We start from the raw sequence: 24,946 nt of genomic DNA, 5'->3' as shown, positions 1-24,946 counted from the left end.
TGAGTTCTTATATGGTGAATGAAAGGCTTGATCCCACCAAGTAGGTCATCCAATCAAATCAAAGCATTAATGGCAATGCTGCTGCCAGTTCTGCCGTTGTTTACCTTTTTCTTCTTCTTCTAGTCCGTAGAAAGAGCAACGTCGGTAGCCTTTGCTCATTAGCACCACCGCTGTTCAGGAGAAGACTGTAGCTAGTGTCGCGACCACCAGCGCGGGTATAAACAGTTACGGCGATTTCGCATATGCGCACGCCAGCTGAGCTGCGGTTACTGTAAAACATGCTTTACACTTTGGTTTTAAAATTTGTCTCTGTGATAAAGCGTACAGCCGAGACACTTGTGTCTATCATGCTTCTCCAGCTGACCACTCGTTTTCAGATTACGTTCTTGCATATGTCACTTGGGCTAGAAGGTCAAAAGGGCCCCGCGCACATTTATTACGTCCACACTCTTGCCAGTCCATCAACAGTTGTGTCGGTACAGCTGGAGATATCACAGCTGTCAGCACAATCCAACACATTTCCTTTCATAGGGCAAAAAACGATGGACGGCCACACAACACTTCGTTCCAACTTGTCGTAAAATAGGCAAGCTATAGAGCGTTGGCGTGTTGTCACCAAAACAACTACCGCGTCCTGCATTGGTGACATGTTTTCCAGTTACGTCCTTGTCGGGGACACATTAGAGTGCAATAGCGTTTACGCTACAAAAGAAATGTGGTCAAACAGAACACTTCTGCAAGTGGTTTGAGTGATCAGATCACAATACGTCTTGGTTTGTTAAATCTTGTATTTAGCGCTTTCCGCTTGTGATCCGATCACCCAAGACGCGCTGTAAAACCAGGTGTAAACAGGGTCTTAGAGCAAAGTTTTTATGAGTGAGTCTGCATTTTGTTGTCGTTGGTTTCACACTATTCTGTTGATCAACATGTAACATGCCAATAAATGAAGCAATGCACAAACATAGGTAGTGTTGGAGAAGACAAACCGGCAAACATGGTTGTAAACATGGATGTGAACAATTAAATACATTATAGAAATTGGCTTTGCAAATGTTTTATGTGGAAGGAAATCCAATGAATATGTTCGGTAGACATCAAGGAGACACACAATGCATTTTAGTGAGAAACGCTTAATGTAAACATTACTTTTATGAGTTTATAAGAAGGCTTCACAGGGCAGCTTCAATCTGAAATGGCAGACAGTTACACCTACAAACTGAGAGTGTGATCATCATTACTGGAGTTTCACCAGAATCCTATATGACCATAAAAAGCCCAAAAACATCCTGGTTGACATAATATAATTGGCCAAAAGTCAGTATTTACATTTGCATACTTTCATTTGTCTATCCTCTTTTCTCCATCCTCCATTTTGCATCATAGTAACATTTCTGCAATAACATTTTAAGTAAAACTTCTCTAGAAGCAGGTTCTCATGTTTTGTTTTCATTTTGTATTTTAGTTTAGTTAGATGTTTTGTCAGATTAAGATATACTATTAGTCACTTGTATAACATGACGATATGGTTTATATTACATTCTTTGAAAAGTGCCAGGAAGTGTTTAAGAAACAATAAAGTTTTTTTTTTTTTTTTTTTTTCTCAAACAAACTGAATGTACAAAAACAACTTCTACGTGTAATCAACTGTATCTCTTGCATTTCACTAAGAGCGGTGAAAACGTTGCGGTGGTATTTGTGTGTGTACATGTCTGATTTTGATTATGTCTGACAATGACCGCAACATATTTAATTTGAAAAAGATCACACGAAAATTATGTTTTCTTCGTTTCTGCTAAAGTGCCCCTGAACAGTACAAATGATTCACTATGGATGAAAGACTATTTACACCCCCCCCACACACACACACACAAACACTTTTAAAAAGGCAGATGGCTGAACAAGGTGGTTTTATACAGCATAAACTGCCCCTCCTGTGCTTCACTCACACATTCTTCATAGGGGGCATAAACACACTCAAAAACACAAACGCGTGCACACACGCACACACGAGGAAGCGATCATCCTCAGATGGCAGCATCTATGACTGAGAACAGGCTGTCCTGTCCCATATCGTGTGACTGCTGGATCAGAGAAAAGGGCGATATTTCCCTAATGGCCTAATGTTTTGTTTGGCTGCTACACGCAGGGTAGGGATACCTGCAGTCTCACGAGTACAACACACCTGCCTTGTCCCTGTGTGGTTTTACTGTTATGCTGAAACATGAACACTAACAGAATAAGGAGTATCATTAAAGGGTCAGTTCACCAAATTACAAAAGAAACATATATTCTCAAGTACCTCGAATAGCATCTTGGCATGCAGACAGTTTTATTTGCTCAACTGGAATAAAACTCTGCCAGATTCAATACAAGTATTTTCTCTTTACTGAGGTACACAGGGCACCTATAGGCCTACCATTATTTATATATTAACGTGTGTGTGCACTTTGGGATTTTGATTGTGTGTGTGTCAATACCTTCAGGCTGGTTCAGTCAAACCCTGGACTGGAATTCAAGTCAACCACAAAGGGGGGATTTCCACGTGCCTCTCAGTTGTCTTGTATGGAACATAAAATTGTGCGTCATCCCGTGGCTGCATCCGCCTCACTTCCTCGTGGCTAGGGGGCAAAAACTGTTCAGCTGGCAGTGAAGTAATGCCTGACTCACACTACAGGTAAAAGCTTAATTAATTTACATCATTATGAAGTCTCGCTTTGAACTTAACGTCTGGACTTTAGTGCCATCCAGTGGTGACATCAAAGATGGGTGGTTATTACAATTAAAGGAAAGGTTAACATTTTCTTCAAGTCATTCTCAAAACAGTACTCACGCGCCAATATGAACATTGAAAACACAGCTGGTTGCTTTACATTGTTTCTTCTTAAAAGTAACTTCAATGTTAGAGACGAGGGACAAAATCCAGTTCTATTTCAGTGAAAAAACTATTTCTTAAGCACCCTGAAGCTAATGAGGTTCAGCAATTTGAGTCAATCAAATCAAGTACGCATTTTAGTATTTTCGTTACGATAAAACATTTATGTTACTAGGGATGCACCGATACCACTTTTTTAAGATCAAGTACAAGTACTTACATTTGGATACTTGCGGATACTAATTACCAATATGAGTACTTAATAATCCCTCTGGGGTCCGAGTGTGTTTTCAGACACACAGATGATTTGGGCCTTCTCTGATATTGTTGTCAATTGGAACAAAGCAGTATTTTCAAAGTACCATGACTTTTTTCTATTCCCGGGCTAGTGTCAATAAATCATATAATTCCTGATAGCAAAATACTGAGTCAAGTTTAGAAAGAACGAAGAACGCAAAGACTGATGATGTAATTCACGTGCATATTAAGTACACATGTGGATTTACCGATCCAACGGAGAGGACGGTTTGTTTACGCCAGCAGCTAAGTTCACAAGATTTTGCCCAAATTTAAAGACGTGTGGCAAACTATAACAGTTAAAACAGTTAGACTACACACTGGGAGCTTTCGTTTCAGACTGTTTGTGAAAAAAAAGAAAAAGAAAATCGCACAAACAGGCTCTTGTTTGATGAGAGACAATGGGCTAACACCGCTACTCCAAATATCAGTGGTGGTTTACGGGCAACAGACTGCTGATGTGCTTTTTCACAAAGCAGCTTTGGAAACATGGTTTCTATGATGTGGTGACGGCTGGGAATCTCTCGGCTCCAGTACACTGAGAAGACGTCGAAACCCAGTATTATTAACGACTTACAATGGCTGGTCATCAAGTGCAATCATGCATTGGGCAAGAGCCTAGTTATATTTTACAGCCAAAAATCTCCAAACGGCTGGCATTGCTCCTCATCCATCGCCTATACCTGCTTGACGGAGAAGTTATTGTCACATTGCTATGAGGTGGTATGGGGTGTGGTATTATCGGAGTAATTTTATGACTACAAGTACGAGTACATGGGCACGGCATCGGACCGATACCGGCGCATCCCCATATGTTACTATCCCTGCGTACCAGCTCAGCAAGCAAACACTGGACCCCATTCACCAATAAAATGTGTTCTTGAGCTAGGTACTAAGAAAAGTCTACGTCAGATTCATGATGTGCTCTTACACCGCAGAATCCCATTGTCCTCGTAAATTCAAAGCATATGCCAGTTGATCTTAATACGCATAGGTAAACACACTGCCCATCCACATAGAAGGGCATGAGAATGCAGGGCCGCGTGCACACAGTCAAGAAAAGTTGAGAGAATTAAGTCAACGATGCACAAATGAAAGTCTAAAGAGGGTTGGGCACTGGACTCCAAAGTAAACAAAAACTTTAATAGTTCTGAATTCGAGGTACTTCTAATGAAAGTAAACACCAAACAAGCTGTTATATTTAGGAGCATCTCATTCTCAGCAAATAGATCTGCATGGTCCTGGAAGATGCGGTCCCTCCTCAGTGCACAATTTGCAACATTCTTGCAGCACCAGTGCTATTGTGCGAGTAGGCCTAGGGTGCAGAAATAGGCCTATTTTGGGCTTATAAATAGCGTGATCAATTATCACTAATGAACATTAACTGGTAAAAAATGTAATGTTAGTGTTGTTTATTTTTAAAATACCATAATTCTTTGTAAAATAATTATCAGAAAATGGTATAAATGATAACAATTATACAACTGTAGAAAATGCAATAAATAATCATTTTGCACAAACATGTCAGCACTCAAATGTGCGCAATTGTGCTCCTGAGTGTGCATAGATGTTCATACCTAAGAACAAATCCCAAATAAGAAAACATTGGCAAAGGTCAGAATCTTAGTGAAAACTGCGCAAGTGGGTTTTAAGAAGAAATTCACACAGTCCTTATCAACTTGTACACCAGGAAAGTTTAACCAGCAGAAAAATGCCATCAAATAGCTGACAAACTGCTAAACACCAGTGGTTAACTCATGAAACTACTGATGTGTCATTTCACAACATAGATAAATGGTGGAAAAATACCAAGTATGGCAATCTAGCTTAACAGTCCATGTAGCGATGAGCGACCTAATCAGTCTGCTAATGAGAGCAATCATTGAAGTTTATGCCTGACTTTTAGTACTCAGGACATGGTGGCTTGATCAATAACCTCGTGACCAACAACCATACTGAGTGGGCCTCCAAGTTGCATATAATCAAGCAGCATGTCAACTCACATTGGTCATGTTTGTCCCTCTGAGCCGCACCTGTAGTCCACTCTTCAAAGTAGAGTAGCTTGTATCTTCCATTGTCTCAAGAATACAGGTTAGCTGTTGTTGATGATCCACCTCTTTTCAAAAGCGGAAAAATAAAAGGGATTTAGTTACCCAAACCCTGACCCTTAAGAAAGCCTGAAAACTAAAAATTTAACTGCAAACATACTTAATCATTTCACTAATCCCTTTGTTCCGGACATATTTTTAATGTTGAATTCACAGATAATGTCTTCCAGTGGTGTGCATGAGACAAATTTTTCAGAGGACTAATATTTACTAATAAATATTTACTAATATATTTTGGCCTGGTTTAAAAATAAACACAAAATGTGTGACTCAAAAACAGCTGGGATTTACTTTATTCAGATAAATGTTACAGGGAGATTAAAATAAATCGATCGATATGTTTAGCTCATCAAACCATGAATGAATGAATGAATATCCACCACCAGCAGTCATGCATAAACTAATTAATAAAGTTTGACTAAAAGGACAAAATGCAATTTTGTTGAACATGTCAGCAAAGACATCATCTACTTATATCAATAGTACAGTGTATTACAATTTAGTTTGCATTGACATACGCAGTAAATCCGTACACGCCTTGTTTCTTGTCAATTGAAATTGAAGAGGTCTCTCACAACATGATTTTTTACAGTAGGTACTTCAGGTCACAGATACAAGGCAATATTATGGATAAAGAAAATACAGAGGGTCATTGGATTGAAACATAATAAACCATAGAACAATCTTTGAATTACTTCACTCTGATTCAATGGTAGATGCTTACTACTACTCATAATCCAGAAAACATGTATAATGCTGCTCTAAACTTGAGGTTTTATCATGCTAATAGCATTGTAAGCTAATTGTATTTTTGAAAGCCAAATTTCAACCACATTGTGCCCTAAACCTACATCAGGTTATTGTCAAAGACCACAATCTCTCTTTTTTTTCCCCACTTGAACATATTAAGGGACTGGCTTTGAAATTACAGAATCAAACATTGGACAACCTAAAGATGACAAACAGCAGGGTTAAAATCAAAAATCAAATAAAAACAACAGTATTTCAAACATTTAAAAAGGGGGTTAAACACTCAACATAAAAACATTCTATACCAAACTAGAACACATTTCAAATAAAGATCACAACACATCCAAGCTGCAAAATCAGCATTTAGCAAGGGCGGATTAGGCATACACTTAATATAAAAAAGCAAGAGATGTATTCACAGAAGAAAAAAAAAAAAAAAAAAAAAACAAAAATTTGATACTATAAGTATTAAAAATCATGAATGACCAACTGCCATGAAATCATACACAACCAAAACTAAATCATAGGAATTGCAACCTGCTTCTACTGAAACCTCACTACAAAGAGGACACTACAGAGGTAAATTATCCTGGTGACTTTAATGACCTAAAAAAGTTGAAGAAGTAAAGTTTACAGCTAAGGAATTTCACAACAGGAGGGTAAAACCAAGCAATTTAATTAGTTAAAGCTGGTATCTAACTGCCAACATTTGGCTCATAAAAAGGCATTATACAGGATCATAAACACATAAGCACAGAGCGATTGTATGCTTATTGTCATCAGAGCACTGATATACAAGAGTGCAAACAATTATGGGGTTGAGTTCTTTATGGGGTTTCTGTAAAGGTGACGTGATGTTACTCTAATGACATTTTCTGATATATACCTTATGATTATGTTGTAATAAATAAGATAACCTGTGTTCATAGTTTTGTAACCAGTTTTTAGTGCATTAGAGTACATAGAAATAAAACGGCAAACATTGTTAATACCACGTCGTAAATATAGTCCTGGAGCTAGTTAGCAATCTTTTTGTCTTGTTTTCAACTTTTTGTACATCGTGTATATAAATTATTTTAAAGAAAAACATTTTATTCAGGGCACCTGTGTTGGTTTTATAGAGCTCATAATACTCGAGAAAGTTTTGTGTTTTGCTACAGATTTTTTAATTACTGTAAGGAAAGCCCTTTCAGGTTATCACAGATGTTCATAGGCTTGATATAAATTCACACTCCAAAAAATGCCATCTGAAATAGAGTCAGTCAGCAGGTTTGCAATATCGGCAGGTTCTGCAAGTTTAGATAACATAAACATAACTGCATTTGTATTGAAAGCATAAAAAAAAAGAATGACACTGCTCTCATACAGACATGACAGGTGCGTTCCTGGTAAAAACACTGGATGAAACATTTCTTGTTTACTCAGATTAACTGGCAACGATACCCAACGGTCACAAGGTTACCAACTGCACTTGGATCTTACAGTTTCTAGATTGTATTCTTTTTTCTACTATTCAAGTGAAAAGTTTTAAGAACAGTTGAACATTTTCTCTGCAGGAAACAAAAAATAACACTTGGTGTTGTTGGGCAAGTTCAAAAACAAATGACTGCATGTTCAGCTGCTGTAGATGCTATGACCAAACTGACACAATAAAAAAAAAAAAATATCATATTGACTTACTCTGACAAATTCCTGTACAATACTGTATAGAGCAATTATGCCAGACAAATTTATAGTACGCGTTTCGCAAGCTAAAAAATGCCTCGTAAAGCCAGACGGAACCTAAAATAACAAAACAAAACTAGTCATTGTCCCCCCCAGTATCAGCTGTCAGCCTTATACTGCTTAAATTCACACACAATGGGACTCCGATTCATCTCAGTTTACAGTAAAGATATTTAAAGGCACATTCTGCAATATCTCCTATTGCATTGTTGAAATAACAAAGACCCACAGTGTCATGGATGCGAAGCACTTGAAACCAGGTTCAGGCAATATCATCAAATTGCAGAGCTATAGCACCAGCAGTTTGCAACAGGTGCCGACTATACGTGAAGAAAGTCAGATCTAGGCATGCCTCTCACCTATTTCAGGCAAGGAAAGGAATAGCTTCTGTAATTTCGACAGTTACACCTCCTGCAGTTGCTTTCATTTTTATAGCTGCCGTTCAAGGATTTATATTTTACATCAAAGAGCCCTCGTCTGTAAGATTTAAAAATGTTTGTTTTTTAACTACTTCTTGTGGTAATAAAAGATACTATTGAAAAAAGGCATAGGACAGATGGGCTACATACAAATATTGGGCAATGAATAACTTGACTAAGTTGTCTGGTCTGCCTTGGCTCTGAATACTTGGAATTACGTTGTTGCCAATTTACATATGTTATTTATAGTGACCATAAAAATCTGCAGGTGCAACATTTATTGCCTGCAGGTGGCGCAAGTGTTAGAATTGCAGGAGCTATTTCTTTCCTGCAACAAAGACATCTGCAGGTCCTAATTGGTGGTGCTATTACTTTCTTTCCCTATAGGTGGTGCAGATTGGCGTGCAATGAAGTGGACAGCTTGTCTGCTGAACGTGAATGAGCGAGTTTGTGAGTGAATTACGAACTAGCTCCAGAAGGTGCTTTGGATCTAAAAACCCGATGACACCTGAGTCATTAATGGCTTCACCCATTTTTCAGCACTCAGTCCTTCTGTTCACTCCAAGTCATAGCTAGCAATGATGACATAATAAGGCCAAGTAGGAAATCTCGCTGACTGTGCCTTTAAATGTCTTGTAGGATGCAAAACATACAAATGTTACAAAGTACAAGGTTTGTTACTTCTTCTCAATCTTCAGTGTTTGTACAAAGCTCCAAAGATCCTTGACCACCTGAAGAAGGTACGGAAAGGGGAGAGAGGGATAACAACAGAACAGAAGAAAGAAAGATACAGAAATTATAAATCTTCCAAATGAAGTGATATACAGCATTAGACATATGACTTTTACTACAACATGCTTTTGTGCGTCTCGCCTGTGGGAACGCTGAGTTTAGATGGAGCTGTAGGGGAATGACGAGGGGTTGGGTGGGGGCAACAGTACATACCAGAGTATATGACTAGGTGCTCCAGGTCTGACAGATCTCAGCCTTGGCTGATGAAACCAAAGCACTTCCACATATGTTTCTACAAACTGGGATCAACAAGCTCTCCCCGATTCAACTCCACCCCCACACTTTTCCTTGTCCACCCAGCCCTCGTCCCGGTCTAAAGAGATTTCACCTGCTCTCATAACTGTACGGTTAACATTTTAACACGGCAATGCAATCAAAAATGAATGTTCAAATAGCCCTTTTCAAGTGGCCGCCTTCTTACAGATGCTTTGATACAGAAAAGACCGTTTTTCTTTCTGACACACTGCCTAGAAGCAGTTAGTCTGCGGTGAAAATCTAAAGGGGTTTGGGTGAATAATTCCTGCTCTGCAAAACAATGTGCAGGGGCTGTTGTTTTTCTTCTGAAATGACAAGCAGCATTAGAAAAGATTTAAGTACTGCATTTAGAAAAACCCTCTTTTGGGGTGGTCAAAGGCCTTGAATGTGAAAGAGACTGGTACCATCCACATACCACTAGTCCCTTCATTAAGGCTACAAAAGACACACTCCAGTAAATCACTGAGAAAGAGTTTGCCTTGGCAGGTGTACTCCCATTCCATCTCTAAGACACAAAATGAATATAATTCAAAGAGAACACACTGTGCTGGAGAGACGTTTGAGGCATAATGGACAGCGTATGAGGACAGTGTGGGGAACAATAATGCATTCCTGGGTATCTATCATGGCAATAAGCTCTTAAAGCTTAAAATAAAGGTTGATATAAATGTGCCCGTGGCTACAAACCAAACAACTCCGTTAACTGTTTATGAAAATAAATGGGTAGATCGCAAAAGCAAAAAAGCTGGGAAATTGATATAAATTGCACATATAATGTAGAGCAAAAAATGTAAGACTTAGAAATAAACAAAGACCAATCTCAGATGCCTCGTAATCAGGGCTCTCAAACCCACGTGCAATCAATAAATATGTAGATAATATATCAAATGACTCATGATTACTTACATTTTTGTCTGAGATTTTAAAAGAACTCTTCACGAAATTCTCAAACTTCTGCTCTGTCTTGGGTAGTGGTTTTCCCTGATGAAAAAGGCCATTAACTCATCATCTTAACTGTGCGTCAGACATTCAATTAAGAGTAATAATTTGCAAAAGAGGATGACAGCCTTACCTCCTTGGCTGCCGTTGACAACTTCTTCTTAATCTCTGTCAGAGGGGGAGATTTAGACGGGCCAGCCTGGGTTTTGTCTTTTCCTAGGACAGGTGTCTTGAAAAATATATCAACTAGATAAGAAACACTGATTGATATGTCATATAGAGAGAGACTTATAGAGATGTAGATAAAAAGATAACTTCATATTAGGCCACAATATTTATTCTTGTACTCAGATTCAGCTTTTGCCATTACCGTTTGGATCTCTGTGTTCTCATTTGAACTCAACACAAATTGCCAACTTATTAGTGATGAATCCATTTGCTGACCAACAGGCCAGTGTGGACTATAGCCCTATCATGACCCATTTTGTCTGGGTCTGTGTTTACAGACTTAGCGTAGGCAACCAGCTGGAAGAAGATAAAAGCACTAGAGAAGGACAACAAATTCTAGCTCAATTACACCATCTTTGTTTTTTTTTTTTTTTTTTTAACAAATACATCAGGTACAAATTACTTTTTTATTGTTTGCAAGCAGGAGAGGGCAAGCCCTGTCTCTCCAATGAGTATTAGAAATTGTCAAATGTGTTTTTACTTTGATATCAAATCCTAACTGAAATGAATGAAATAAAAACAAGGTGCAATGAATGATGTGCTTGTTTTTTTCAATTAAGGTTATGCTAACATTAAATTAATGACTTCCACAAGAAAAGATGACACTTTTTTCTGTTCAACATTTATGTATGGTCAAGACTAAAACAATACAGTCACAAGCCACCCTTCAGTTTTCATTTGTGGAGACATTATAGGTGCTATCTCAACACATGAAGAGTGCCCTGTGTTTGTGAAGAAGAGAGCACCATGAGCAGTGAACTAGCGGGCCCACAGGTGTGTTCAGACCTGGTCAGTCGGGGCCCCGGAGGTCCTCGATTAGGAAGTGTCTGAATGTGACACAACAACACACACGCCATTCGCCGTGACTGCATGTTACACAAGCCACAAAGCTTGCCTCTACATGTAAAGCCAGTGTGGAATTCTGTGAAATTGCAGGGTTTCATTGATAGCCAGACACATTTTAAAGGAGAGAGGAGCCCTGCATAAAGCAACTCTTTACCCTGTGAGTAAAAAAAAAACAGCTAAACTTCATGAGCAAATGATTTGCCAGTAATTGATTTTCGTTTTGGTTGATGATTGTTTCTACTTCAGAACAATATATTATTCTACACTGCAGTTAAGCAGCTCAGTGGGTGGAGAATGGCACAGATCATTTCAGGATAAAAGGGTATCTATTCTTACTGGAAATAACACGTAAGTTTGGTATAATTCTTTGGTTTCAGATTCTAACAATTTTTATTTAGATCTCTACTTACTGGTTCAAATTACTGTCATATTATCTTTATTTGAGTCAGAAACTAGACCAAAATATGGTTAAAGCAAAAACTTTGGGTTACACTTTACTTGAAGGTATAAGTCATGAATGTGTCATAAACATTATAAACAAGTCAAAAGTTTATGACATAACGCATTTGTCAATGAATGTGTCATTTGGTTTTTGCCATGACAAGTTATGGTTAGGGTTCATGTGTCATGACTGTGTCATGACAATGTCATGTGTTCATGATGTCTCTCTTATGTAGATACCTTCAAGTAAAGTGTTACAAAACTTTGTTGATTTTCAGCAGATGTAGGCTGCCATAAACACAGATTTGTCATAAATGTAAGATGTAGGATTAAGCGCAGTATCTCAGGAAGTGATAAGTGAAATTAAAAAGCAGGATTTCTGAACAACTTTCCACTTCTTACATTGGCTGCATTTACTTCTTACATTTGGAATTGGTTGTTTAGATAAAAACAATCAACAAATGGCATGTGTTACTACTTGATACTTTAAGCACCTTCAGCAATTTCAGGCTTTGAAAACCAGTGCAAGACTTGAAATGGTTAAAAAACAGGTGGAATGAACTGGAGGAAATAAATGATCTCTCTAGTTTGAAAAATTCAGTCATCTGTCCCTGTCCCTGAGAGATCTGCATTTTATAGCACAGATCAAAAGGCATAAAATGAAGACAACCTTGAATCACACATACCACACTTTGGAGAGAAAAAAAAAGCACATATGCTGCTGGCTTCTGGCCAGACAAATGTACTACATATTTATCATTTATGGGAAGCTCTCTACTTCCAAGGGACAGCTGTGAACCTGAAACAGCTGATAAACACACAACGCCAGCAAGCTTTTTCATCTGGACCAGACGCTGATTACAGATGCCACGAGACACGGAACTTAATCACAAGCACGCTATCATTTGATACAGTGTCTTGTCTTCAATCCATTGCAAACACATGTGTGACACCTTTGCTCATCAGGTCTGTCCAGAGATGGTAATTGTCGTCAGAATGAGAGCTTTGGAAGCCCTTGTCTGGGAAAATGTCAGGTCACAACTGTGACTTTAATCCAATGACTTGTAAATGTAAGTAAAGGGGTTGGTCTTTTGGACATTTTTCATGCACGACAGATCCAGTCATTAGAGCCATAGTTACTGTTGAAGCCAACATCCTTACACCCACGGGAAAAGTAAATAAGCACTAACAAGATAGGCACCTGCTGTACCACATGTCAATCAGTCGCTAAAACAATGACTCACACCCTTTTGGGATAAGCCTGATTGAAGTGGTATATACTTTACGACTGTGACGCGAGCTTGAAGGCATCAACTTCTCCAAACCCGTCAATCAAAAGACACCAGCTGCAAGATAAAGTTACTTCAGATCAGCACATCTCGAGTTAGCTGGTTCTCATGTCGAGCCTGTTACGCAAGAAGCTGCAGCGACATGCCGGGCTGCGAGAGGTGAGAACTGCGGTACTGGCAACAGATCTGACAAGCCAATCTAATGACCAGTCACCTGCATTTAGTAAAGAAAAAACAGACATCCACGCCCGCTTCCTCGCTCCTCAGGGGCATCTGGAAGCGCAAGCTGCGCCAGACATCAAACGCTGGTAATGAGAGCAATTGGGAGAAGGTGTGTCCAGGAAGTGAGGGGTGTGAAGAGGTTGTAGAGAGAGAACAGTTGTTGTGTACAAGTGGAGAGGGGATGGGGGCAGTTGAAGCACCACGGGCCACAAAGTTAAACTGGCTGGATGGTTTCAGGGGTTCAGTTGCCCATCGGCTAATCCCCCAGTGCATTTCAAGAGCCACTGTGTTGTGTCCGGACAACGGCCACTACAGAATTAGCTGCACTCTCCCACACACCAATAACCCCGGCCCTGGGGGGACAGCTTTCTCGCGACAGGAATTTAGCAATCCAGTGACTTAGTGTTTAACATGATAAAAAATGACAGAGCTTTCTATCAAGACGTCAGACAAGAAATTAAATTTTTATGTGTGCTGGGTGTGTGAATGTATGACATGGTGTGCCTTTATCATACGTTTTACCATACAATGAGCCAGCATTTGCATGCCAACACATAATGCCTTATCTCAACTGAATTCTGTCCAAGTCATTTTTATCAAAGTAACATGCCTTGTGAAATCTGTAAACTTTCAAAGGAGGTTGCCAATTTGTATTCCCTGATGTGTAAGTGTGCTACAGGGAGCTGGGGGGCATCAAAGGTGGCTGCAACTCAAGATGGCGGGGGTCAGGCCACGGGGTCACAGGTTTAAACCCTGCCCCAGGAAACCCATATAGAGGTCAGGTGTGTTTGCTTAAAGAGAGGCAGAGTTCAAGCTGTGGGGTTTGAGAGGTGGCTGTCCAGGACATTCCATCAAAGAAATGAACTAACAATCAGGTTGAGCTAATTGCAATGTGCATTGATCACATTCCTTGGCTGTGGAATAGGAAGGCTCTCCAAGTATTTGTTGCTTTCTTTTTTGGCATGTTTTAATTGTGAAACCTTGTGTCTTTTCAGGCACAGGTTTGAGCAGAAGGAATTTTGCAGGTTTTTGTCTCTGCACTGCATTCTGGAATGCATTTTTCTTGCAGGACTTATCAGGTTTTCATGTCCGTTTGCAAAAAAGTACGAAGTTTTACATTTGCTGCTTTATTGTGAGGAGATTTTAGTCAGTTTCTGCTATGTTGTGACACGTTAGGTAATACTGTATCTACCTACCAAAGTTGCTTCACGTGACACAGTAGATAAATGCATACTTCTTTGTCTATTCTTCTTTAAAACTCATTTTCATTATCTACCATTCTTTTGCATACTTTTGAGAGTGACATCTCTTTGATAAGGAATAGAGTTGCTGACTTTGACAAGAGAGACTGCAGACCTAATTAATCAGTCAGATAATGTCTGGTCTTTTGCACAAATCTAGCTATATCATTTCTAAACAAATTAAAAAAAAAATGAACAAACAAAAATAAGCAGGCCTAGGATGGGGAGTAAAAGGGACAATTTACAGGAAGGGGTGCAATATGGATACAATATAGAGGTTTGAGATATCACTTATTGGTTTTCTGTGTGGCTAAATAAACGTTTTATTTAAATCTGAAAAAAAATCTGAGAAACCTGGTTTTTAGTTAATTGAACCCAATAGTTGAGCCTTTTCTACATAAATTACCACAAGTAAACAAAGCTGAGCAGGTGATCCAGTCTTTCCTACCTTCATCTGTGGTTTGACCGCTGATCCTGATGGTTTTCCTGGGGGGCAGTTTTGTTTAACCGGAGTCTTGTTGGGCTTCTTTGCTGAAACCTCTGGGCTCTGAGAAAGCAAGGAAAAACAACCAAACTGTATAAATAAGACATCTCCAGTAAGACAGCCCTAAGTTTTTAAGAAACAGCTGAATTAATTAGTCTGCTTTACAGAAATGCTCATTAAGCATGTAAATATTGATATGTAAAAAAAAAAAAAAAAAAAAAAAAAAAAGTGGATAAGAAATACAAGCACAACTCTGTCTTTTGTATTTAAAGCTGTAAATATATATTATATACTAAATTAATCATGACAGTAAATCAAAGTAAACAAAAACAACTATGGGATGACAGCAGGGGCACCATACTGAAGTTAAAAGCAGCTGTGTACTGTATGTAATTAACACTACATGAAAAAGTACCCTGACTAACTTTGTAGTAACTGAATGAAAAACTGCAGCACTGCTACAAAGGTTTAGTCATTGGCCAATTACCAAAGCTAATAGCCCCCTATATACGGTGTATATATTTACCATATTATCCCTGTTGGTTAGTTTCAAACTGAGACAGCGATTCTTTTTTGTCAGCGCGTGACTTTCAGACTGTTCCTCCTGATGTTATGTTGGATATTAAAATAACTTTGCCTCTGTGTGGCTCTGGTAGCTGTGTCATGTTGTTTTGAAAACTCCCATATCAAAGCTCTAATTGCCAAGCCTCTTTTATAGCTGACAAATCATAATTGGATTGTAAAATAATGTGAACCACATTTTTAGAAATGTTTGCAATTGCGGTTAATTTTCTTCGTCTTCGTCTTTTGCCATGAGGTGTTACGTTATTTCTCATCACTTAAGACTATTATAACCTTGATGTGTAGATTATTGTTAAAAGCATTTTAACACATGAAAACAAAAACATTTACATTCTGCAACAAACTAAAGTATGACAGCATATTGTCATTCTGGGGTGGCTGTGGATCAGAGGTAGAGCGGGTCGGCCTTCAACCACATGATTGGTAGTTCGATCATCGGTCCACATGTCAAAGTGTTAGTTCGATCATCGGTCCACATGTCAAAGTGTCCTTGAGCGAGACACTGAACGCCAAATTGCTCCCCAGACGCTGTATGTGGCTGTCCACAATATATATAAAGTTTCTTATTCTAAAAGATAAAAGGAGGAGTGGAAGTCCTAATGTTCAGAATTATAAATTTATTCTGATTAAGTATCTCAGTAAAAAGGTTTGGGTAGAAAAAAAAAAAACTTTATTGCAACTAAACCTGATTTGATAAGTAATCACAACTGAAATAATCTCCAAGCACCAGCGCTTTATGAAATGACATAGGAGGCACTAGACATACTTGGCAATTTGTCACTGATCAGATACTTAGTAACCCAATAACTTGTCATTGTTCTTCTCCACACTGGAGGCCTTCCTGTCAGGTTTCCATTGCTCTCAAGTCACCTGTGTAATTACCTTGTAATAGCCGAGGCAAGTACCTGCATTTCCTGAGCACCAACCCTTTCTTTGGAATGGGCTAGAAGTGTAATTGCCTGTGTTGACATAACTGCTACAAGGCAATTACACATGTTATTTCCTAAAGCTATGCCTGGCAATACAAGAAGCTGTAAGACTGTTCCAGTGTGGTTACAAAGATTATAATTTTTTATTTTATTAATCTTTTTTAAATCAGAGGGATATCAGTCTACAAAAGGACAGAAATCAATCAAGTTGAGAAACATTGTGCTTTCTTTTAATCCTTCATAGATGCACCTCAGTGTATGTTAAAGAGTTTTACACAAGATGATTTCCTTCTCTCCTTTCACCAATGGCATAAATAATTCCGTTTCCACCACCAAGTGTAGTAGTAAAAGACTACAAAGTGTAGACTTTGTTTGCGTCAATTTATGGCATGTGACAAGAAAAGAACAGTTATTGTGTTGTTCATGTGGTGTTTGGGTAGAGAAATTAGAATGGAGAAGGTTAGAAGTGGAAAGATTTGCCAAAAAGGTTAGAAACCTGTCACTGCCGTAGTGAGGATCTGCTTATTCGACTTGTTAAACACACGACCACATTGAAACACTTAGCAAATAAATTGTTTCAGTCTCTCACTCTCTCATTATCCCACTTGATGTCATTGTCTTGATCTCTGTTAGACTACTAGGAAGTCAGCTACACGACTGTTTGCAATCTCCATGAATGCTGTATACGAGACGTAGTCTTGGAGCAGTCCGAGATGTTCAACACCTTTAACCATGATGTCTTTTTCCAGTTCTTGACTGAAAAGAGTCTTCTTAAATACAACTTAACTCAGCAATTTCTTTTTCGTAACACTGGCTGGGTTATGGTCTCAAAGCCAACACTGGCACTGCAAGGCTGCTCTGTTGCCAAAATTATGATAATTGTCTCAATTAAAGACGTAAGATTGACATGTCGTGGCAATGCTGTCAAATTGCAATTCAAACGTCGACCACACGTAGACCATAGGCCTAAGGCTGTTATTTTGTAACAGACATCTAACGTGGTCCAAACCAGAATTGAAAATTATGCAACTCTAATAAACGTGTTTGCTCGTCACAAAGGGCAGGAAACATCAAAATCATTCGGGGGAAAAAAATATCAACACAGGCACACTTTCAGCTGAACCTAAGGGGGCTCTCACACCGGCCTCATTTTGTTCAGTTAAAATCGCACTAGAGTTTGTTTCATTTTCCCCCTTGTTACGGTTCATTTGAACAGGTGTGAATGCAGCAATCGCACTGGGATGCGCACCAAACAAGCGGACCGAGACCTCCTTGATGAGGTGGTCTCGGTACGCTTTCAAACTCTGGTGCGGTTCGTTTGTGGTGTCTGACCAAGCATCCGCTGCTAAAACTATCCATACACAATGCTATGGACCCATTTTGGTTGGTACTTAAAACAGTAATGAAGTTTAATTCAACACAAAAAAAGGTTATAAAAAATTATACTGACATATTGCTGAATAAGTCGTCAAAAATGTTTTAATTGTTCGAAGCCCTACTTTCTAGAGTTGTGTGCTTTCATTAGTAAAGAACAAGACAGGATAACTATGAATATAAAGAGAAGAAGGGTGAAGAAAAAGATTAAGGTCATGGAGGGGAGGTGTATGGGGAGACGGAGGTGGAGGTATTAGAGGAGAAGACAACAGAATAAATCAACAGGTGACAGAAATGCTCAGCTGTCATCTGACCCTGAGGCAAGGATCGGCGCTCACGTCGCAGGTATGCGCATCTGCCCTGCTTTGATCTTTGCCTGGCACAGTTTGCACTTGGATAGCACGTAAAAAAAAAAGAAAAAAAAAAAGACAAGAAATCATAAACAGACACCGTGGTAAAATTGAGGCAGATACACACATGCACCCACACACTTGCAAATGATTGTGGTAACACGCAAAGCAAGTGTTCAAAGGCAACGGCCAGGTGCAAAGCTGAAATGGCATGAGAGACGATAAAAAGGAGCATTCATATTAACAGTGGGATGACAGAGGGACAAAGATATGCAGTGTTACAGAAAAATGAGGGAAGATGTTTCCCATAACTGATGTGTGTGTGTGTGTGTGTGTGTGTGTGTGTGTGTGTCTCTGCATATGTACTGTAGATGTATAGTTAATGTTTGCAGAACGTGTGCATTTTTGTAGCAAGTATGCATGTGTACTTACATATTTCACAGTAAGTGTACATGGCTACAGTGTCTATACTGTATATACCCGTGTGTGTGTGTGTGTGTGTGTGTGTGTGTGTGTGTGTGTGTGTGTGTGTGTGTGTGTGTGTGTGTGTGTATAGGATAACACATGCCGCCTTGTTGGTGAGACGGTGAGAATTCAAGTAGATTACAGAGGAGAAATCCAATCATTACGCCACACAGACCCTGTGTTTTACTCATGGAAAACAGGTGGGTACATGAGCGAACAGGATGAAAAAGTTCCATGTTTTGTCCCATACAAAGAGGTGGACGGTCAGTGAGTGCAAGAATGGGAAGGGCCTTCTGAAATGAAAAAGTACTATAGGATACAGTGTGCGGGAGTTTACATGATGTGGTAAAAACAAAAAGGGGAGTGGGCAGACAGCAGCAACACAGAGAAATTCCTTTCACACAAAAAACAACTGAGGGCAAGCCTTTGGCTACTCTGACACCTGGTGGACAACAGGGGTTTACTTTTTTCAAAGTCTGACCCTGTGGGCCCCCTTGGGCAACTGTATCTACCAGACAATTTTTTTTCTCTATAGATTTCTACTCTGATATCTAGGCCATACCTGCCAATACCTGGTGGCAGGTATGCGTGGCAGGCGCGACCGGGGGGAGGGGGAGGTACTGTTAAGTGCACTGTAAGTGTTAGTGTTAAGGGAGTTCAGCTTGCAACACGTTTTCTGCCTCCAACTGTCCTTTGGTGATGAAGGATGAAATCGCCTGTGTGCCCTTATGTGCCTCTTCTGCGCGATGGTGCCAGTGTGTTTTAATGTGCTGGGTAATGCCATTTCTTCCACCGTGTGCTACATTAAAATCAATGCGACACACCTTACAAAAAGCGTGGAGATTGTCGATATGACTAGGTAAGATGCATGTAATTGTTGTGCCCAACACTGCTGAAATTTACAGCTATATTTTGATTTCTTTGCGGGAACACCGCCTTCACCTGTCATTTTTATCGGCTCACTTCTCGGGTCTGACTCTGAATTTTCCGCAAAGATCAACTGCGCAACTGGGTTATAGGTTGCCAGGTTGAGGTGACAAACGGGTTGAAAATTGTTTATGGTGTATGGATTGGAGAAATAACAAGCCGGGAGGGGTCCGGGAGATAGGGCTAAAAAAACGGGAGAAACTCGGGAAAAACTGTTGTGTTGGCAGGTATGATCTAGGCGTTTATTTGTAATGGGCATCAGAATGAGATAATGATATCCTTGGAAAGTGTAAGACACGCTGAATTAAAAGGTACAATCAAAGTTACATGTTTTTAACATTATTTATAAAAAGAAACAAGTAAAAAAGACCAGGCTTACTTTTTTGAGATCTTTTCCAACATTCTTCTGGGGCTTCACACCATTTTCTTCACTTTCGTCATCGTCATCATCATCATCACTGCAAAGAGGAGGAAGAGAAAAACAGTTAACTCAGGTAAAAACAATACAACAGAGTTTTCTCTGCACACATGCTTGAAAAACAATTTAGTGAATAAAATGATTTCGTATATTCATTTGACTAAACATTTAGGCAGACACATGGTGCTTTTAGCCTTCACAGTGAAAAAAATCTGCATTAAAAAAAACAAACAAACACATACTCTTCATCATCCTCATCGCTGTCGTCTTCATCGTCGTCAGAATCCATCTTCAGTTTTTTCTACAATGAACATGAATCATGTTTTTGTCAGAAATACTATTAGAGCTTTGCAGAGTAGAGTTTAGAGTTGTCATTTCTGTTTGGGTATTAGCATTAGATGACAAAATAACAATATAGCATTTTTACAATATTTACTTTTTTTACTCAATGTGGCAACATGCAGTGTTTCCTGTATATTTCTTAAGTAGGTGTGCAGCAAACAAATGAGCACCACTGCTACAGAGAAGTCGTATCAAGTAAAGTTCAAAGGAGTAAAGTTCAAACCCTTTTTTCAACCCTCAGAGTTGAAGGCAGCTATGTAGCTTAAACGAACACACTGAGGTAGCTACCAATGGAGGCTTTTTCCCCGACAACAGGCTCGCAGGCCGCTTCACTGGCGATGTGTTGTTCTCCTCTTCTTCATCCTCTGAATCCTTCACACCTACAAAGCAAAATATAGGTTACTGGCACTGCACAGTGATGCATTCAGTTTAGTTTGGATTTACCTGGACAGCCCCTTGTATAGACTGTTGAACATTATTAGAAACAGAAAGTGATATTTGTCATCAGTGACTACGTTTACATGCACATAATATTCCGTTTGTTGCCCTTATTCCGAAAATATCAGAATATAGTCAGTGAATAGAAGAAGATTTATTTATTTATATTAGGACAATGCACATTAATCAACATTTCTGTAAATGCGCCAGTGTTAGCCAGTCGGCTAATTTTCAACTGTAGTCCTAGTTGCATGCATGTCTTTATGGTGGGAAGAAAAGCCATTTGTAAATCCTTGTTTGTGATTAGTCATAGTAAAAATAGCAGCACTGTTTTTCTACTTGAAAATGTGTTTCCCTGTTATTCGTTTGTCCCACCAAAAAAGAAGCAAGTCCTACAGGAACATGTTTACCTCAAAATGAAAGATTGAAGAAATATAATGAACACTTTATAATTTCGGGGTCTATAAAACACCGCTCCATCAACTTCACTGTCCTTCTGACTGACACAATGTGTGGAATGTGCAGTAGGTAAGGACTTCATTTTAAAGATGTGGTGAACTGTTACCTGAGTCATACTTTGTACATGTGTGTCTGGAATTCTAGAAAAAGAAAAGGCAGTAGCAGCACTTAATACTCACTAACAAAATGCTGCCCGCTGATGTGAACTGGTCCAGAGCCTGACTGGAGACGGAAGGTAACTGGAGGTGTTATCTCAAATCCACCTAAACTCATCTGGACAAGAAAAAGATAACAATTACAACAAAATAAGCAATTTTGTCATTGCTAATACAATTATGCATCCTTTCAGTATGATTCAGAATTTGCATTTACAGTCTACACTACTGGTTTCTGTATGCTCCACAGTATAAATGAGCTGTCCTTTTTAGTTTTTGTCATTTCATTAAGCATGAAAGAGGCTGAAAGCTATTTTACTTTTACTATTACGGTACTCATTTAAAAAAAAAGATAACTCAAAACTAGGCATTATTAACTTATATCACTTAATAGATGTGCCTTTTCTTTACTTATATACCTGAGAAACCCCTTTAATTCATCACAAAATGCTATCAGGTATGGCGTTCACTCACAGAAGGCAGGACGGACGGTTTCAGGACAGCCAGTGGCACTTTGGTCGTCTTTCCATCATAAGTGAGGCCTTCGACTTCCACCATGTGGAACGTATCCTCAGCCTCAGCTCCCAGACACACCTGGAAAAGCAGCGCAGCTGACTCTATACAACTCAACATCATCTCCATGTATTTGCATCATCAGGCTAACGTTGCTCCTGAAACCCTTTGACCTGACGCACCATGAAGAATGCAGGTTCTCAACTGAGGACCTTATGTTTCTTTTTTTCCTAATCAAATTTTCTAGGAAGATTATTGCCTCCAGTAAGGGTCTAAATTTCTTCGTTACCCGGTAAATGCCAGTTGAATACTATAGTTCCAGTTTGACAACGCTTGATTAATATTGTTCTCATTACTACTATATGTGCTGAAACAATTAGTTGATTTAAACTTTAACTAGTTAAACTATTAGCTGCCATTTCAGTAAAGGTATCAAACATTTTTGGGGTAGAGCTGTTGAAATTAGAGCCGAGACTTTTAGGTTTCTTGATTTTCTTTGTTTCACATTTGAAAAAAATCCTTTGACTAAGGCAAACAAATACATGAAAACCTTTAATTTGGTCTCTGATCATTTGTGATTGGTGATCTCCATTATTTGATAGCTTGGTTTATAAATATTTAAGAATGGCTTTTTTCTGTTTTTACAGATTAACTCTTCAAAACTGGATTGGATGTAAATCTTAGGAATATAACACATGGAAATAAAGTACAAACGATAAAAAAAAATCTATCCCTACTTTTGTTGAGCAGCTACACTGAGGTTTGCACTGTCTATGGAGGTTTGCCTAAATTGTGACCTCCTCATTGCGTACGTCACGTTACTGTTGTTACGTTCTGGCTACACTAATAACGCAGCTCACGTTTTCAACGTTTAAATAAACTGCTACTTCATACATCTAACCCTCGTGTTCTTTCCCTTTGAAACATGCCCGTTATTCAGTGACTCTACGTTAAAATGGAAAGTCAATAAAAAAAGTGTCTTCCTTACTGCTTTGAGTGACAGCTGTTGTTCCGTATCATCGTCGTCTACGTCAACTTTGAACTCCTGTTTGTCCGATTTGAGGGTACAACCTGAGGAAAACGATACACGCAACGTGTAACTAACCTTATGTCTGCACTTAAATTGAACAAAATACACAAATGCATACAATAGTTTGAGATACGGGGGTTTACTCTTTGCTATAGCTGCTGTATATCCATGCCTTGCTTCGGCTAGCTAACAAAAGAGCTGAATTGGCGCCAGAAGGGGCAGGCAGCTATTTAACGTTAGCTATCTTCTTCCAGCTAAAAATGTTAAATGGCTATTTGTGCATTATAGCATGGCAGTAAAACTGATTGTGCGACCGAATTTCTTTTAGGTTTGCCAGAATAGACGAGCTCACCAAACAAGTACATTTGTGGTCTGCTCAAATCTGAGATATCGTCCTCCATCTTTGAAGTGGGTGGTTACATTGCCGTAAACTGGTTTGACGGACACATCGCCGAGCCTATGGGGAAGCAGAACGTTACTGACGTTAAAAAACACGTAAGCCAATAGAATTAAAGACTGGGTGGGACAAATGACACTGAATGTTATAATGACTGAACGCTAGATGGAGCTCTCGTTATATAGATTGTTAAGTAAATAGCCTACTACAAACAAAAATGTGAAAAATAATAACGACTTAATAAATAAAAGTTAGAGGTTATGAATCATATTTCAACATAAGCTATAGGAGTATTATTATTATTATCATTTATTATTTATACATGGTAGCTAGACAGCCTACAATATGTACTCAAAGAAATGAGTAAGGAAAAGAAACAAAACAGATGGCAGCAGAGAAAGCAAATACTGTTCACGTTTGATTATCAAGTAATTAAGTGTAAGTTGTTCTTTGCACGACCTCCAATTTTCTGAATATCTGTGGGGTATTTATACAGTAGTATAAATCTTCCTTATTTGTAATGGCTTCCTGTATTAAGCATTACACCTTTTATTAAGATTGGGATATTCTCCCTTATGTCTATCACTTAAAGTGCTGTTTGGACTACATAAAAGAGGACTTTGGTCAGTTAAAAGTGTAGCCCAGGGGGCAGTTGCAGCCTTTGATAATAAAATGGAGAGCCATTGAAGTCACTGTTTTGCCCAAAGGAACTGCATGCAGGTTCTTATATTTACAGGGGCTTCAATTAAGGCCGCTAGTTGGACAGTCTACTTACCCACTGCGTGCTGCAGGCTTCAGCACTTTTTGGGGCAGCCTTTCACCTTGATTCTTTAAGTGCTTGACTTTAGTTCATTTCTGTTGCAGATGAAAACATCTCGCAGACACAGGCATCTAAAACAAAATGCCTAAAATCTATTTGTGAAGCAGCAGCTGAATAATGCTTAATGCTAAATGTTTTTCTAACCTTAATGAATGCCTTAGAGTGTGTCAATATCTGGCCCGTATTGGGCAGGTGTTGAGTCACTGATCCACAGTACCAGTATTACCTAAAAGGAATGAGTTGTCTTCATGCATGCCTGAAAGCTTGAGAAGGCTTTAATGTGCCACAGACTGCCAGGACACGTCTGCAGATCGGTTGTCATGGCAGATATGATGTTGTTGTCCATGGGCTTACTCAACAAATTTATTTTGCACTTTACAGATTCCTGATGGTGTAAAGATATAATCATTTTTACTTTTTTTTATATTTACTTGATATTACATTGACTAGTCATCTTCCATCACCACAGAGTCTGTTTTGGTGAAAGTATATGATCATCAGAACAAAATGAGTCATTGTTATTGCCTTAGCACTTATTTTATTTAACACTACTGTTTAAAGAAAGATGGTGACATCTGTGTACTTTTTGTCCCTGCATGTACTCTTGTATGCACACATGCATATGTGCAACTGGTTGTGGATGTATATAAGAGTGGGTACGGGCATATGTGTGTGCACATATGTGTGACTGAAAAAATGTGTAAGAGAGAATCCTGAAAGCGTGTCATGTCAGCAGGTAGAGTTAGTCTCTGTCATGCTGTCAGAGTGCAGAAAGAGTTGTTCATTTTCACTTGACTCAGCTGCAAGTGACTCGCTGCTCCAGGATGTTCCTGCTACAG

The 24,946-nt window shown here is 39.0% G+C and overlaps 1 protein-coding gene across 1 annotated transcript; it reads right to left on the bottom strand.

Annotated features, from left to right (window-relative positions):
- Positions 1-6,482: 6,482 nt before the first annotated feature.
- npm1b (nucleophosmin 1b) lies at positions 6,483-23,332 on the bottom strand. The gene is made up of 11 exons (XM_028590010.1): positions 23,243-23,332; positions 22,849-22,931; positions 21,822-21,941; positions 21,372-21,465; positions 20,584-20,675; positions 20,196-20,254; positions 19,915-19,993; positions 14,873-14,971; positions 10,291-10,386; positions 10,125-10,199; positions 6,483-8,902 (listed from the first exon to the last, which is right to left on the bottom strand). Exons 1-11 carry the CDS (start codon positions 23,289-23,291, stop codon positions 8,849-8,851), a joined length of 900 nt encoding a protein of 299 aa, XP_028445811.1. The 5' UTR covers positions 23,292-23,332; the 3' UTR covers positions 6,483-8,848.
- Between the last annotated feature and the right edge of the window lie 1,614 nt (positions 23,333-24,946).

The sequence above is a fragment of the Perca flavescens genome, chromosome 10 (genome assembly GCF_004354835.1).
Source record: "Perca flavescens isolate YP-PL-M2 chromosome 10, PFLA_1.0, whole genome shotgun sequence".
Lineage (NCBI taxonomy): Eukaryota > Metazoa > Chordata > Actinopteri > Perciformes > Percidae > Perca > Perca flavescens.
The sequence above is the reverse complement of the archived record's forward strand: the minus strand, read 5'-3'. Positions and strand labels throughout refer to the sequence as shown.